This window comes from Cucurbita moschata, unplaced genomic scaffold (assembly GCF_002738365.1).
Source record: "Cucurbita moschata cultivar Rifu unplaced genomic scaffold, Cmos_1.0 Cmo_Scf00021, whole genome shotgun sequence".
Lineage (NCBI taxonomy): Eukaryota > Viridiplantae > Streptophyta > Magnoliopsida > Cucurbitales > Cucurbitaceae > Cucurbita > Cucurbita moschata.
Window position 1 is genome coordinate 2,414,914 of NW_019268537.1, and position 12,663 is coordinate 2,427,576.

General features: G+C 38.4%; 2 protein-coding genes across 4 annotated transcripts; both read left to right on the forward strand.

The window, feature by feature from the left end:
• Nucleotides 1–3,863: 3,863 nt before the first annotated feature.
• LOC111458217 (phosphate transporter PHO1 homolog 1-like) lies at nt 3,864–9,243 on the forward strand. The gene is made up of 13 exons (XM_023100728.1): nt 3,864–4,378; nt 4,467–4,767; nt 4,844–5,280; nt 5,371–5,442; nt 6,083–6,212; nt 6,312–6,432; nt 6,503–6,752; nt 6,831–6,935; nt 7,039–7,083; nt 7,976–8,128; nt 8,194–8,478; nt 8,694–8,830; nt 8,932–9,243. The coding sequence occupies exons 1-13, from the start codon at nt 4,010–4,012 to the stop codon at nt 9,020–9,022; spliced, it is 2,496 nt and encodes an 831-aa protein (XP_022956496.1). The 5' UTR covers nt 3,864–4,009; the 3' UTR covers nt 9,023–9,243.
• Nucleotides 9,244–9,727: 484 nt separating this feature from the next.
• Nucleotides 9,728–11,560, forward strand: LOC111458229 (mitochondrial protein import protein ZIM17). 3 transcript variants are annotated; one of them, XM_023100744.1, is made up of 4 exons: nt 9,728–9,949; nt 10,031–10,154; nt 10,304–10,432; nt 11,093–11,560. In XM_023100744.1, the coding sequence occupies exons 1-4, from the start codon at nt 9,801–9,803 to the stop codon at nt 11,123–11,125; spliced, it is 435 nt and encodes a 144-aa protein (XP_022956512.1). In that variant the 5' UTR covers nt 9,728–9,800; the 3' UTR covers nt 11,126–11,560. The 3 variants fall into 3 exon arrangements, with proteins under 3 accessions (XP_022956512.1, XP_022956510.1, XP_022956509.1); XM_023100742.1 differs by having other exon boundaries at nt 9,729–9,949; nt 10,037–10,154; nt 11,038–11,560; XM_023100741.1 differs by having other exon boundaries at nt 9,735–9,949; nt 11,038–11,441.
• The last annotated feature ends 1,103 nt before the right edge of the window (nt 11,561–12,663 follow it).

Sequence of the window (12,663 nt, forward strand, 5' to 3'; positions counted from 1 at the left end):
CGGCACATATCATTTGAAAACGACCCTTTTTTTGTCTCGATCGATTTAGGGTATTCAAAAAATTTAGTCATCTGATGAACCCGATCAACCAAAACTCAAGTCTGGGTCGCTTATGCCTGTTACGTATTGCTGTCAGCCTCACGGTTTTAAAACTCGTCTACTAGGGAGAGGTTTTCACACTCTTATAAAGAATGCTTCGTTCTCCTCTTCAACCAATATGAGATCTCACAATCCACCCCTCTTGGGGGACCAACGTCCTCGCTGACACATCGCCCGATTTCTGTCTCTAATACCATTTGTAACCGTCCAACCCCACTGCTAATAGATATTGTCTGTTTTGACCCATTACGTATTGTCGTCAATCTCACAGTTTTTAAGCGCGTCTACTAGGGAGCTCTTATAAGAAGTGTTTCGTTCTCCTCTCCAACCAATATGAGTAATGAGATCTCACAATCCACCCCGTTGGAGGACCAATGTCCTCGCTGGCACATCGCCCGATTTCTGTCTCTAATACCATTTGTAACAGCCTAACCCCATTTCTAATAAATATTGTCTGCTTTGGCCCGTTACATATTGTCATCAACCACATGGTTTTAAAGCGCGTCTACTAGGAAGAGGTTTTCACCCCCTTGTAAAAAAAAATGTTTCATTCCCCTCTCCAACTGATTTGAGATCTCACAATCCACCCTTTTGGGAGACTAGTGTTCTCGCTAGCACATCACTCCATGTCTAGCTCTGAGACCATTTGTAACATCCTAATCTCACCACTAGCAAATATTGTCTAATTTGACCTGTTATGTATTGCTATCAACTTTACGATTTTAAAACGTCTCGACTAGAAAAAAAGTTTCATACTCATATAGAAATGTTTCATTTTCGTAAGATCTGACAAAAAATATATATATATATATATATATTTGATAAACTAACCCACCTGTTGGAATTGGATTTCCTTTCATCAAATATATACAAAGGAATCCAATTCGGAGGAATCCTTTTTCCATTATAGTTGCAATTTATTTCTTAACCAAACACGGCAATAAAACCCATGGCATGACGACAGCATTTGAGAGGATATGCTACACAAGAATTAGTTTATCCATGATTCCCCCGTTAAAATATTTATACTTAAATCTACAAATTGAATCTTCCAAATCAATGGCGGGTCAATAATAAAACAACATCCGGATAATCTAATCCTTATTCCGGAATAACAATACTCTACTCGCGTCCCCAAACACCGCCCTTCACTGAATACCGCTATACCGAACTAAATTATAATTTTTGTTCATGAAAATGAAGCAGTTGTGTCTGATACACGAACACCATTGTAAGTCTTGATTTTCGTCAAAATATTTTAATTATTAAATTATGGAAGATTTTTGTTAAAGAAAAAAAAGAGGGAACTTTACACCTAATTCTAATGACCCTTATGTAGGCAATGTCTACTACATTTGGGGCTTTTTGTTGGTTTTAGAAATGATAGAATAAAATTGGAAAGTAAAAATATATATATAAATATGTTGGAAGAAAATTAAAAAAGATTGAACCAATTAGAAGGCATGGAAATGATGGTTGATTCAGATTTGCATAACTTGGTGCGCCCTGCCACAGGCTGACCCAGCCCTTTGCACTTTCTTTTTTCCTCCTCTCATTCATTACCGTTGTCTATTTCTTAAATTATTTTTTTTTTCTAAATATTATTATTTTAAAATTAATTAAATAAACAAATAATAATAATATATCATTCACTTCTGCCCCCTCTCCATCAATCAATCAATCTTATCATAATTTTAATTGCATGATATGTTAGATTTGTTTGTTAAAGTTTTTGTTGTTGATTTGGGTATCTTCCTTTCATAACGTATGTTTATAATTTTTCAAATAAAATAATCATTTAATTTAATTAAGAAATAAAAAATTAACGATGTTTATAGAATATAATGTAATGGTTTTAAATGGCGAATAATTTATATTTGAAAAATAAATTTTGTAATACGATAAATAATCTTTACTTATTAAAGGGTTTTTCTCGATTCTCATTTTGAATTGATATGAGATAAAAAAACGCTCACATCTCGAACATTTTGTGCTCGAGTTGAAAACTAATTCGAATGAAAATGAGAGAAGGGAGGAGGTTGGCTAGTGGGGAGAGGAATAGAAATGAGTTGGATTAAGAACCAAAGGCCTTTGTTCCAAAAGAATAGAACAATTAATAATGGAATGACCAAATAATACTCAGCTCACTGGGTTCACTTACATGATATTATATATATATATATATAATTAGAATGAAGTTGAAATTAGGGTTGGCTTGTTTGACTTTGTTACTTGCATTTGTGGTCATTGTAAGGCAGCAAGAAGAATGATTTCAACCCGAATTTAGAACAAGATTCTTTTTATTAGGTCATTCTTTTTGTTTTTAGTCGATGATCGAATATTTGCCTCTTCGAGCGTAAATGAACCACTATGTGTTTATCAATCTTCGAATGGCATTGTTCGAGATCTTATTTAATTTTTAAAAACCGAAATTTAGACATTTAACTAACCTTTAAAACATCATAGGATTTTGAGACATTAAATTTAATCTATATATACTGATTACTTAATATTTATTTATTAAAAGTTGTTTTTGATTATAAAAATATTCTTCTTTAAAATAAACTTTTTTTTTAATAAGATTATTTTAAAATTGTGGGTTTAAAAAAGGGATTTATATTAGCATGTTAATGAACTGCATGATCCACAGAGAGAATGGGAAGAGAAAGCAAAGATATGTATAAAATGATTCCCACAAAGCTATTTTCTTATGGGCCAAACCTTAATAAATTAAAACATTTTTTAAATATTAAAATACTGTATTAGTTATTCTCCTTAAATTTAAATCTGAGTGGAAACCATGGTGGTCTAATCATAATTAGTGTTCGTGTGTGTGCATTTTTCTTATCCGACAAAAGGATTTACCAAATTATTTGACTTTCTTCTCAAAGTGAGTTTACGTGGGATCTTACATCAGTTGAAGAGAGGAATGAAACATTTTTTATAAGAGTGTGGAAACCTCTTCCTACTAGACACGTTTTAAAATCGTGAAACTGACAGCGATACATAACGGATCAAAACGAATTATTACAGTTTAGCTCAACAATAATTGACATATCGTTCAAATCTTCATACTCTCGATTATTGTACTAAAAAGTTGGAGTGTCTTAGATAACGATTGGAGTGTCATGTATAACCGACATTTCTATATCTAGAGGTATTATTACAAAAAAAGTATTATTGAATTTAGAATCTTTTTCACTTCTAAATGACTCTATGAAAGTTAGAATTTTCAACTTATAAAAGGTTACTAATCACTTAATTGTGTTGAGAGTTTCTAACAATAAAAACTATCTCTGCAGACCACGCACCGGTACTTTTAATATAGTTTGTCTTCACTTGCATGTTTCACAAGGGACAATCTCAAGTAGACAGTTCCTGTAGGGTATAGGTCTCCCAAAAGGCAACAGGGACATGCAAAGGTTTCCTCAGGTCAGACGGAGATTGACCCTTCAGTGCAAAGGCATAAGGGAGCTTGACTGCAAGATCCACCCATCGAGCAAGGACGAAAGTCAGCCTTAATGATCTAACGGCACCAAGTGAAAGGATCGTCACTCAACAGATAAAAGTTACTCTAAAGATAAAGGCCGAAAATTTTGTTTTTTAAACCGTTTTCAATAATTCTGTCTTCAAGATTACTCTTATTCAGACGTAGTATTAGTTTGCTCATTTTTCAACAGAAAGAAACACATGGGGAGAAAGGGAAATTAGGCTTCTTCCCTCCTAGCTTGGTCTCTTCCTCTTGGTCCCACAAGTTTTCACTTTTATATTCCCCCACCCTTTCAAAAACTTCATGAAAGCCAGCCATGTTGGCCGGTAAGTCAGCCATTTCCGGTGACAGTCCATAAACCTCTGGCGAAGCTCACCACTATACTCTTTCAAGTGGAGAAAGAGCATAGGATATTTTAGAATGTGCTGTCGAGAATCAGTACGAAGCACATCCTTTTTCCATCCCATAAATAATGGCCTTACCCTCTTCCATTCACCACTCACAACAACCCCTTCTTCTTCTTCCTCCTCCTCTTACCTCTCTCAGACTCTGCTACTGACAGAGTACACCAACATGGTCAAATTCTCCAAGCAGTTCGAGGGACAGCTGATCCCTGAATGGAAACATGCTTTTGTCGATTATCGACAACTAAAGAAGGACCTTAAGAAACTATATCTTCTTAAAACTGATACCAATCCCGCCGCCGGTACGGCGCCAAGTACCCTCTTGTCTTCCATAAAAAAGCTCTCTTTTTTTGGTCACCAACGCAGAGATCATGGACCTATTCATGTACCCTCTTACGATTTCTTCTTTTTTCCCATACTCAATGCTTTCTTGTGTGATAATATATCATAAAGTTGGAATCTTTTGTTAACAGGTTCATAAGAAACTTGCTTCCTCTGCTAGCAAGGGCGATATGTATGAAACAGAGCTGCTCGACCAATTTGCCGACACAGCTGCAGCTAAGAATTTCTTCTCATGTCTGGATTTCCAGCTTAATAAAGTGAATCAATTCTTCAAGACAAAGGAGGCGGAGTTCATGGAGAGAGGAGATAGCTTGAAGAAACAGCTGGAGATTCTCATTGACCTGAAAACGGCGATTCAGTGCCGGCAACAGACCGGCGATATTGCAGCTGATTCTAAGGAGGATGGTTCCATCTCCTACACGATTTCTTGTGGTAAATCATCAGCTGAGCTGCCAACTTGTCGGAATCTGCTGTAGTTATGTGTTTTATGTTTTGTTTTGATATGCAGAGGACAAAACAGAGCAAGAACAGTCCCAAGAGAACAATATCAATGACGAATTGGAGAAGACAGAGTTGGCATTTTCAGACTCGCCAAGATCCGAAGAAATGGGAAATCCGACAAGAACTAAAATCTTGGATCGTAAATGGAGATCATTTTCCGGTCGGGTGATCAGTTTTCAAGGGAAGAACATAAAAATGAACATTCCTCTGACAAACCCATCTCGGACTTTCTCTGCTATAAGCCATTTATTCAGGGAAGATTTGGCGAACTCAAAGAAATGCAATGATGGAACAAAACTTCATATTAACAAGACCAGGTTGCACCATGCAGAGAAGATGATCAAAGGAGCTTTTGTTGAGCTGTATAAGGGGCTGGGGTTTCTCAAAACTTACAGGCAATTGAATTTGCTTGCCTTTATAAAGATTTTGAAGAAGTTTGATAAAGTAAGTAAAAATGGGTACTCATAATTCATTTGTTCCATCATTGCCTCTGAAATCTTGCTTGTAATCATAAAAGATCCTGCTTTTTTGCAGGTCACTGGAAAACAAGTTCTTCCCATTTATCTGAAAGTTGTGGAAAGTTCTTATTTCAACAGCTCAGACAAGGTAAATTTGTCATCGTTATTCGAAAAATTGATAAACGCCCAACTCTACCCGTAACTGATATTGTCCTCTTTGGATTTTTCCGTTCAAGCTTCCTCTCAAAGTTTTTAAAACGTGTCTACTGGAGAGAGGTTTCCACACCCTTATAAAGAATTCTTTGTTCTCCACTCCAACCGACGTGGGGTCTCACAATCCACTCCCTTTGGGGCCCAGCGTCCTTGTTGACACTCGTTCCCTTCTCCAATCAATATAGGACCCCCCAATCCACAGCTTCGTGCCCTAGAATCCTTGCTAGCACACTGCCTCGTGTCCACCTTCTTTTGGAGCTATGATACCATTTGTAACCGCCCAATCTCACCATTAACGGATATTGTCCTCTTTGAGCTTTCTCTTTCAGATTTTTCCTCAAGATTTTTAAGATGTGTCGGCTAGGAATAGGTTTTCACACCCTTATGATTGGAACATGTCTAGATTTAGATTATTAGCAGCTGAAAATTTCCCATGAAAAAGCTCTCAGACAATGTGAAGTGGGTATTGGTCTCATAGTTTGTCATGTCTGTCCTGTGGCCTCAAATTCATATGAACACTTAAATTATTTTAGAACCTAAAAAAGAAAGTTGGAGTAAAGTCTTGGAAATGACAGGCTATAAAGCTAGCAGATGAGGTAGAGGAGCTGTTCATCAAAAACTTTGCTGAGGATGACAAAAGAAAGGCCATGAAATACCTTAAACCAAAGCAGCGTAAAGAGTCACACGGCATTACCTTCTTCGTCGGTGAGTTCTTTTAGTGTCTATCTATTCACCAGGCTGTGCCACACCCACACCCACATCACACCACTTGGCTTTGAACTAAAGACCATTTTCCCTGAACAGGACTGTTCACTGGTTGCTTCATTGCGCTTCTAGCTGGTTATGTTATCATGGCTCATATCATGGGGACGTACAAAAGGCACCCTTTCTCTCTTTACATGGAGACTGTCTATCCAATACTTAGGCAAGTATATCTGTGCATCTTTTTCTTGATACCTTTTGCAAGTAATTAACAAAATGAAACATGTTTACAGCATGTTCAGCTTGATGTTCTTGCATTTCTTCCTCTATGGCTGCAACATCTTTGCATGGAGAAAGACTCGGATCAATTACAGCTTCATTTTCGAGCTATCCGCGACGAAGGAACTTAAATATCGAGACGTGTTCTTGATATGTACCACTTCAATGACTGCTGTTATTGGTGTCATGTTTGTTCATTTGACACTGCTTTCAAAAGGCTACTCTTATACTCAAGTTCAAGTCATCCCTGGCCTTCTCTTGTTGGTAATTTCTCAACATGAAGCCATATTTTTGGTCTCTAGGCTACTCTTAGATTTTGTAAACATTTTCCTTATGTCACAGATGTTCTTGCTGCTACTCGTGTGCCCCTTCGACGTTTATTATCGATCGAGTCGCTACTGTTTCCTATGTGTGATCAGAAATATAGCGTTTTCACCTCTTTACAAGGTAAATCCTTTCTCTAATGATTCATCCTCCATCATTTTAACTTCATCAAGGTGAATTTGGAAGCTTATAATGTTCTCATCACTTTCTCAATTACTTTATGCAGGTAGTGATGATGGACTTCTTCATGGCTGATCAGCTATGTAGTCAGGTATGTATATAAATCAGCGTTCTTGGCTACAAATTACTGAACATCTAGGCATGTCAGATATGTTAGAAAATGTGAGGTCCCACGCACAGTTGGAGAGGAGAACGAAGCATTCCTTATAAGGAAGTGGAAACCTCTCCCAAGTAAACGCGTTTTAAAACCGTAAGGCTGACAACGATACGTAACGGGCCGAAGCGGACAATATCTATTAGTGGTGAGCTTGGGCTGTTACAAATAGTATTAGAGCTAGACACTGGGTGTGCGCCAGCAAGGACACTGGCCCCAAGGGGGTGGATTGAGGTCTCACATCAGTTGGAGAGGAAACCTCTCCCTAGTAAACGCATTTTAAAATCATGAGGTTGATAGCGATACGTAACGGGCCGAAACGGACAATATCTACTAGTGGTGGGCTTGGGTTGTTACAAATAGTATTAGAGCTACACATTGGGTTGTGTGCTAGCAAGGACGTTAGGCCCCAAAGGGGTGGATTGTGAGGTCTCACATCAGTTGGAGAGGGGAACGGAGCATTCCTTATAAGGGTGTGGAAACCTCTCCCTAGTAGACGCGTTTTAAAACCATGAGGCTGATAGCGATACGTAACGGGCCGAAACGGACAATATCTAGTAGCGGTAGCGGTGGGCTTGGACTGTTACAAATAGTATTAGAGCCAGACACAGGGCGGTGTGCCAGCGAGGACGTTGGGCTCTAAAGGGGGTGGACTGTGAGGTCTCACATCGGTTGGAGAGAGGAACGAAAGATTCCTTATAAGGAAGTGGAAACCATATTCTCGTGAGGCTGACGGTGATACGTAAGGGTCCGTAGTGGACAATATCTGCTAGTGGTGAGCTTGAGCTGTTACAGAAAATAACTTTTCTCACAACGTTTTGCGGTTTAGGTCCCGTTGCTGCGAAACCTCGAGTACATGGCCTGTTACTACATAACAGGAAGCTACAAAACACAGAATTACAACTACTGTATGAACGGAAAGCATTACCGAGATCTCGCTTATGCCGTTTCGTTTCTACCTTACTACTGGAGAGCAATGCAGGTATAGGATTGATATCATTTGCACTATACCTTCATCAACAAAGCCTAACAAGCCTTCGTTTACAGTGTGCAAGGCGCTGGTTTGATGAGGGACAAACAAGCCACCTTGTGAATCTAGGAAAGTATGTGTCTGCAATGTTGGCTGCTGGGGCCAAAGTGGCATATGAGAAAGACAAGGCCAAAGGAGTTGGATGGCTATGTCTTGTGGTGGTCATGTCAAGTGGAGCAACAGTGTACCAATTGTATTGGGACTTTGTAAAGGATTGGGGATTGCTTCAAGTGAACTCCAAAAATCCATGGCTTAGGAATGATCTAATGCTTAAACGAAAGACCATTTACTACTTCTCCATGGTATAATCACGAGTCCCGACAACGCTCCGTTTTTCGGTTTCGATAACTTTCATAGCAGAGAAATCTATCAGTCACCAATGGAAAAAGATAAAGCACTCAAAATGATTCTTGAAATTTCCTCTTAATTGGCTCATATTTTAGTAAGGAAAAAGCAATATTCTTAATCTCCTCCTGATAAGATGGAAATAGAATCTAATACTTTGGTATGTTGGCAGGGCTTGAACTTCATGCTTAGACTTGCATGGCTGCAAACTGTTCTTCATTCAACTTTTGGACATGTTGATTCAAGAGTTACTGGACTGTTCTTAGCAGCTCTTGAAGTCATTAGAAGAGGGCTGTGGAACTTTTTCAGGTAAAAGTTACGAACTTTTCGGTTTATCGATACGATTATCGAACTGTTCGAGTCGTTCTTCTTTTTGGTCACTGTAATAAGCATCTGTCCCAATGGCCCAGGTTGGAGAATGAGCATCTTAATAATGCTGGAAAATTTAGAGCAGTTAATCCAGTGCCACTTCCATTTGATGAAGTTGATGAGGTAGAGTGATGCTTATCAGCAACAGTCACGAACGGGATTCGAATCGACACGGACCGATGATTTCGTGGAACGTGTGTTTCGAGAGGAATCTTATTGTCCCCTTTCACCATCAGCAAGGAAGCAACTTGATCCTTGTTTTGGTTTAGTGAAATTTGGGACAGTTCAGTTCATACACTTGTATACAATTTTTTCTGATTTGATCAATGAAATGAAAATCATTCAAAATTGCATAGTTTTGTTCATCAATAAATTCCTCCCAGCACTACTTATCAATACTTAAGTCCACCGCTAGTAGATATTGTCTTTTTTAGATTTTTCCTTCCGAACTTTCCCTCAAAGTTTTAAAACGCGTATGCTAGATAGAGGTTTCTACGCTCTTATAAGGAATGTTTTGTTTCCCTCTCCAACCAATGTGGGATCTCACAATCCACCCCCTTGGGGCCCAGCATCCCGCTCGCACACCATTCGGTGTCTGCTCTAATACCATTTGTAATAACTCAAGCCTATCGTGAGTAGATATTGTCTTCCACGGAACCATTTACTTTATGCGTCTGTTTTACTTTGTTTTGAAAAAATGGGTTATTTTATCACAAATTTTTAGGTGATCCATACAAAAACTCTATTTCAACTGATTAACAGTTGGAATTACCGTTGGTGTACCAATATTCTTCAATCAGGCAGGACGGATTGTCGTTTTTGGTAGTTGGAAGAATACGACATGTCGGCCTTCTAGAGTATGTAGAAAGCACCTGGAGGGGAGCGTACTGTATAAGCGACCACCGAATCCATGGCAGCGGCAAAGACACAGTGTTTTTCGTCTCCCGCGCTTCTTCAGCAATCCTTTAACCCTTCCCAGACTCGGCCGCATCCATCTATCAACGCATTCAGACCTATCGTCTCTTCGAAAGCAAACCCTAGCAATGGCTTCTTCATTAGGTAAATAATCATTAGCTTCGGTCCTTCGGATTCTCGTCCTCACTGTGCTTTCCACTAGAAAATTGAGCATTTCTTTTCCAGGAGTAGATGCTTTCGTACAGCACCGGTTACTCGGGAAAACCGAAATAAGGTGCTTACGGTTTCAAGATTGGTGGATGGTAATTCTGGCGATGACGATGAATCTGCACAGAGAAATTCGGATACGGTACGAGTAGCTAGCCGAACTGAGTTCCATAATGAATCTCTTCATGTTCCAGCATTCTATGTTTTGTTTGAATCAGTTAAAGCTTCATGCTGAATTGAGCTAGAGATTCTTGAACTTATGGATTGTGTTTATCTTTCTTCGATTTGCAGGGGGCAGCCATTGATATAAAGCTTCCAAGAAGAAGTTTGCTGGTAACATTTACCTGTAACCAATGTGGTGATAGAACGAAGAGGCTCATCAATCGATTAGCTTACGAACGGGGGCTTGTTTTTGTTCAGGTACGCGCTGGTGCTTTTGTTTGCAATTTGTATTCCAAAACAACAAAAGGAGAAGTATGTAGAGTGAAGCAGCATCTTTCTGGTGGTATAGAAATATAACTACTTGCAAAAAAATGTTCATATCATATAAAAGAACTGAAGGTTGAAAGAAATTTTGTACAAAAAATGGAAGATGTTGGGCTCACTTTTGATGAGGAAGGTGATGATTTGTAGGTAAATTATCTAAGGAAGAGGTGTCATCTAGTCGAAGCCATACAAAGATTGTTTAGAATCAGTTAAATCTTCTAGGAAGAAGCCTAGACCAAAGGGTTCAATAAAAAAGAAAAGAGGAAGCATCCATGTCTAAGTATTTTAAGATGGTTTTACGATGCTGGAATTCCCTTGAATGCTTGCAATTATGATAGTTTTTAGGACAGTATGGCGTTGGAATGAAACTGGCTGACTTACTATGAATTGAAAGTGCCAATCGTTCCTTGAATTTCTATGGGAGCTTTTGACCTCTGGATGCTTGCGATAGTGCTTATGATTGTTTCATGGTAGCAAATGTTGTTACAGGGTTTCTTAATTTGGGTGGTCCGATGCTTACCAATTGATATTCTGTACAGTGTGCAGGGTGTCTAAAGTATCACAAACTGGTTGACAATCTTGGTCTTATTGTAGAGTATGACTTCCGAGAGGACGACGTGGATGTGAACTCGAATTCAGATCAAGTTTGATGTGTTTAAATGGTGTCGTTTCCATGTACGACTTTCCTTTCGAATCGTTGTTGAAATATCATTTACATTGCTGATGCACCCTTTTTTTTCCTTATCCCCCTTAGTTATTTGCAATCCCACTGATTCCTCCTGGGACTGATATGGCAGGCAAAATGGATTGTTGGCTATTGCATTTGATCGATAATGATTATAGAAAAGAAAGGTTGTAGGCATCAAAGAATAACCTATTTATTGTCGATCCAAGCAAGAGCACGATGTATAAGACACCAATTATCTTTGATAGTTCGTTCTCCGATTCTTACGATTGTTAGACCTCCAAAAAAGAGAATAATTGAACTGATCATCTCTTTTTGAATCAACAGAACAATATGTGGAAGATGTGATGCATCTTAGTGATAAATTTTGATTAGAAGTTCATCTGTACTTTCACTTGCATCAGACTGGCTCGTCTGATGAGAGATCCTCTCTCTCAATTTTCCTATTTTCTGAAACTCCCAAAAGTTGTTTAAATGAACTTTATCTTGAGTTTTTTTCTTGAGCGGTTACCAATGGTATTAAAGTCAGATACTGGACAGTGTGCCAACGAGGACGATAGTCTCCAAAGGGATGAATTGTGAGATCTCATATAGGTTGGAGAGTGAAACGAAACATGGAAACTTCTTCATACAAGGTGCAGGAGTTCACTGATCGCGTAAGCTGAAGCTCATAGTAGAACACAACCATCTGGGGCCGTCGGGTAAATGCCGCAGCTTTGAATCGGTGGGCTGACTCGCCGATACTGGAAACAGAGTTCAGAATCAGAAGACATTGATAGACGATAACCCCGACCAGATTTCTGGGCTCCAAAGTTCAAATGTAATCGGCCCGACCCAAATATTATTTTCATAAATGGGCTCATATCAACCGGCCCATTCTTAAAATGGTACATTTAGAATTGGGCTTTTACTAACACCGCTCGGCCCAAATGAAACGCTTAGAAATGTCGGTGGCTTGATTGAAGATAAGAGGGTGTGGAAGGAAATTATGTGATAATTGTTCATTTTCGGGAACATTTCCCTAAATTTTAAATAAAATTTGTTATAAATTACTCGCATTTATCAAAATTTGGAGTTTTAATAGATACCATTTAGTTTGTTTGTTTCAATAAATCTTTAAATTTCTAAAAATGATTATTTAATTATAGATTATATTTATATTTGTCCACATGTTCAAAAGGCTGAATACTATAAACAGAATTAAAGTAATAAATAAATAAATAAATGTAGGAAAGGAAAATAGGAAAAAAAGGAATGATCATTCGGCCGACATTTTCGACTTGGGATTTCTTTTTTTCTTTTTTCCACTGAAAAATCATTTAAATTACAATAATACCCTTACCACATCCGAGGCATGAGCACCACAAGATCGAACCCGACCCATCATCCCCGTTATTAGTTCACCCACTTTCACACTTGGCCCAATCATCGTCTTCCACGTCATCCCTGCGTTTTTTTTTTTTTTTTTTTTTGGTTTCTT

Bases quoted from the DNA above. Each gene is read 5' to 3' on its own strand.
- LOC111458229 (XM_023100741.1), top strand. From the start codon at position 9,801: ATGGCAGCGGCAAAGACACAGTGTTTTTCGTCTCCCGCGCTTCTTCAG. The intron at 9,950-10,030 runs GTAAATAATCAT...TTTCTTTTCCAG, and splicing joins AGCAATGGCTTCTTCATTAG to GAGTAGATGCTTTCGTACAG. The intron at 10,433-11,037 runs GTACGCGCTGGT...TATTCTGTACAG, and splicing joins GGGGGCTTGTTTTTGTTCAG to TGTGCAGGGTGTCTAAAGTA.
- LOC111458217 (XM_023100728.1), top strand. From the start codon at position 4,010: ATGTGCTGTCGAGAATCAGTACGAAGCACATCCTTTTTCCATCCCATA. The intron at 4,768-4,843 runs GTAAATCATCAG...TTTGATATGCAG, and splicing joins CTCCTACACGATTTCTTGTG to AGGACAAAACAGAGCAAGAA. The intron at 8,831-8,931 runs GTAAAAGTTACG...CCAATGGCCCAG, and splicing joins GGGCTGTGGAACTTTTTCAG to GTTGGAGAATGAGCATCTTA.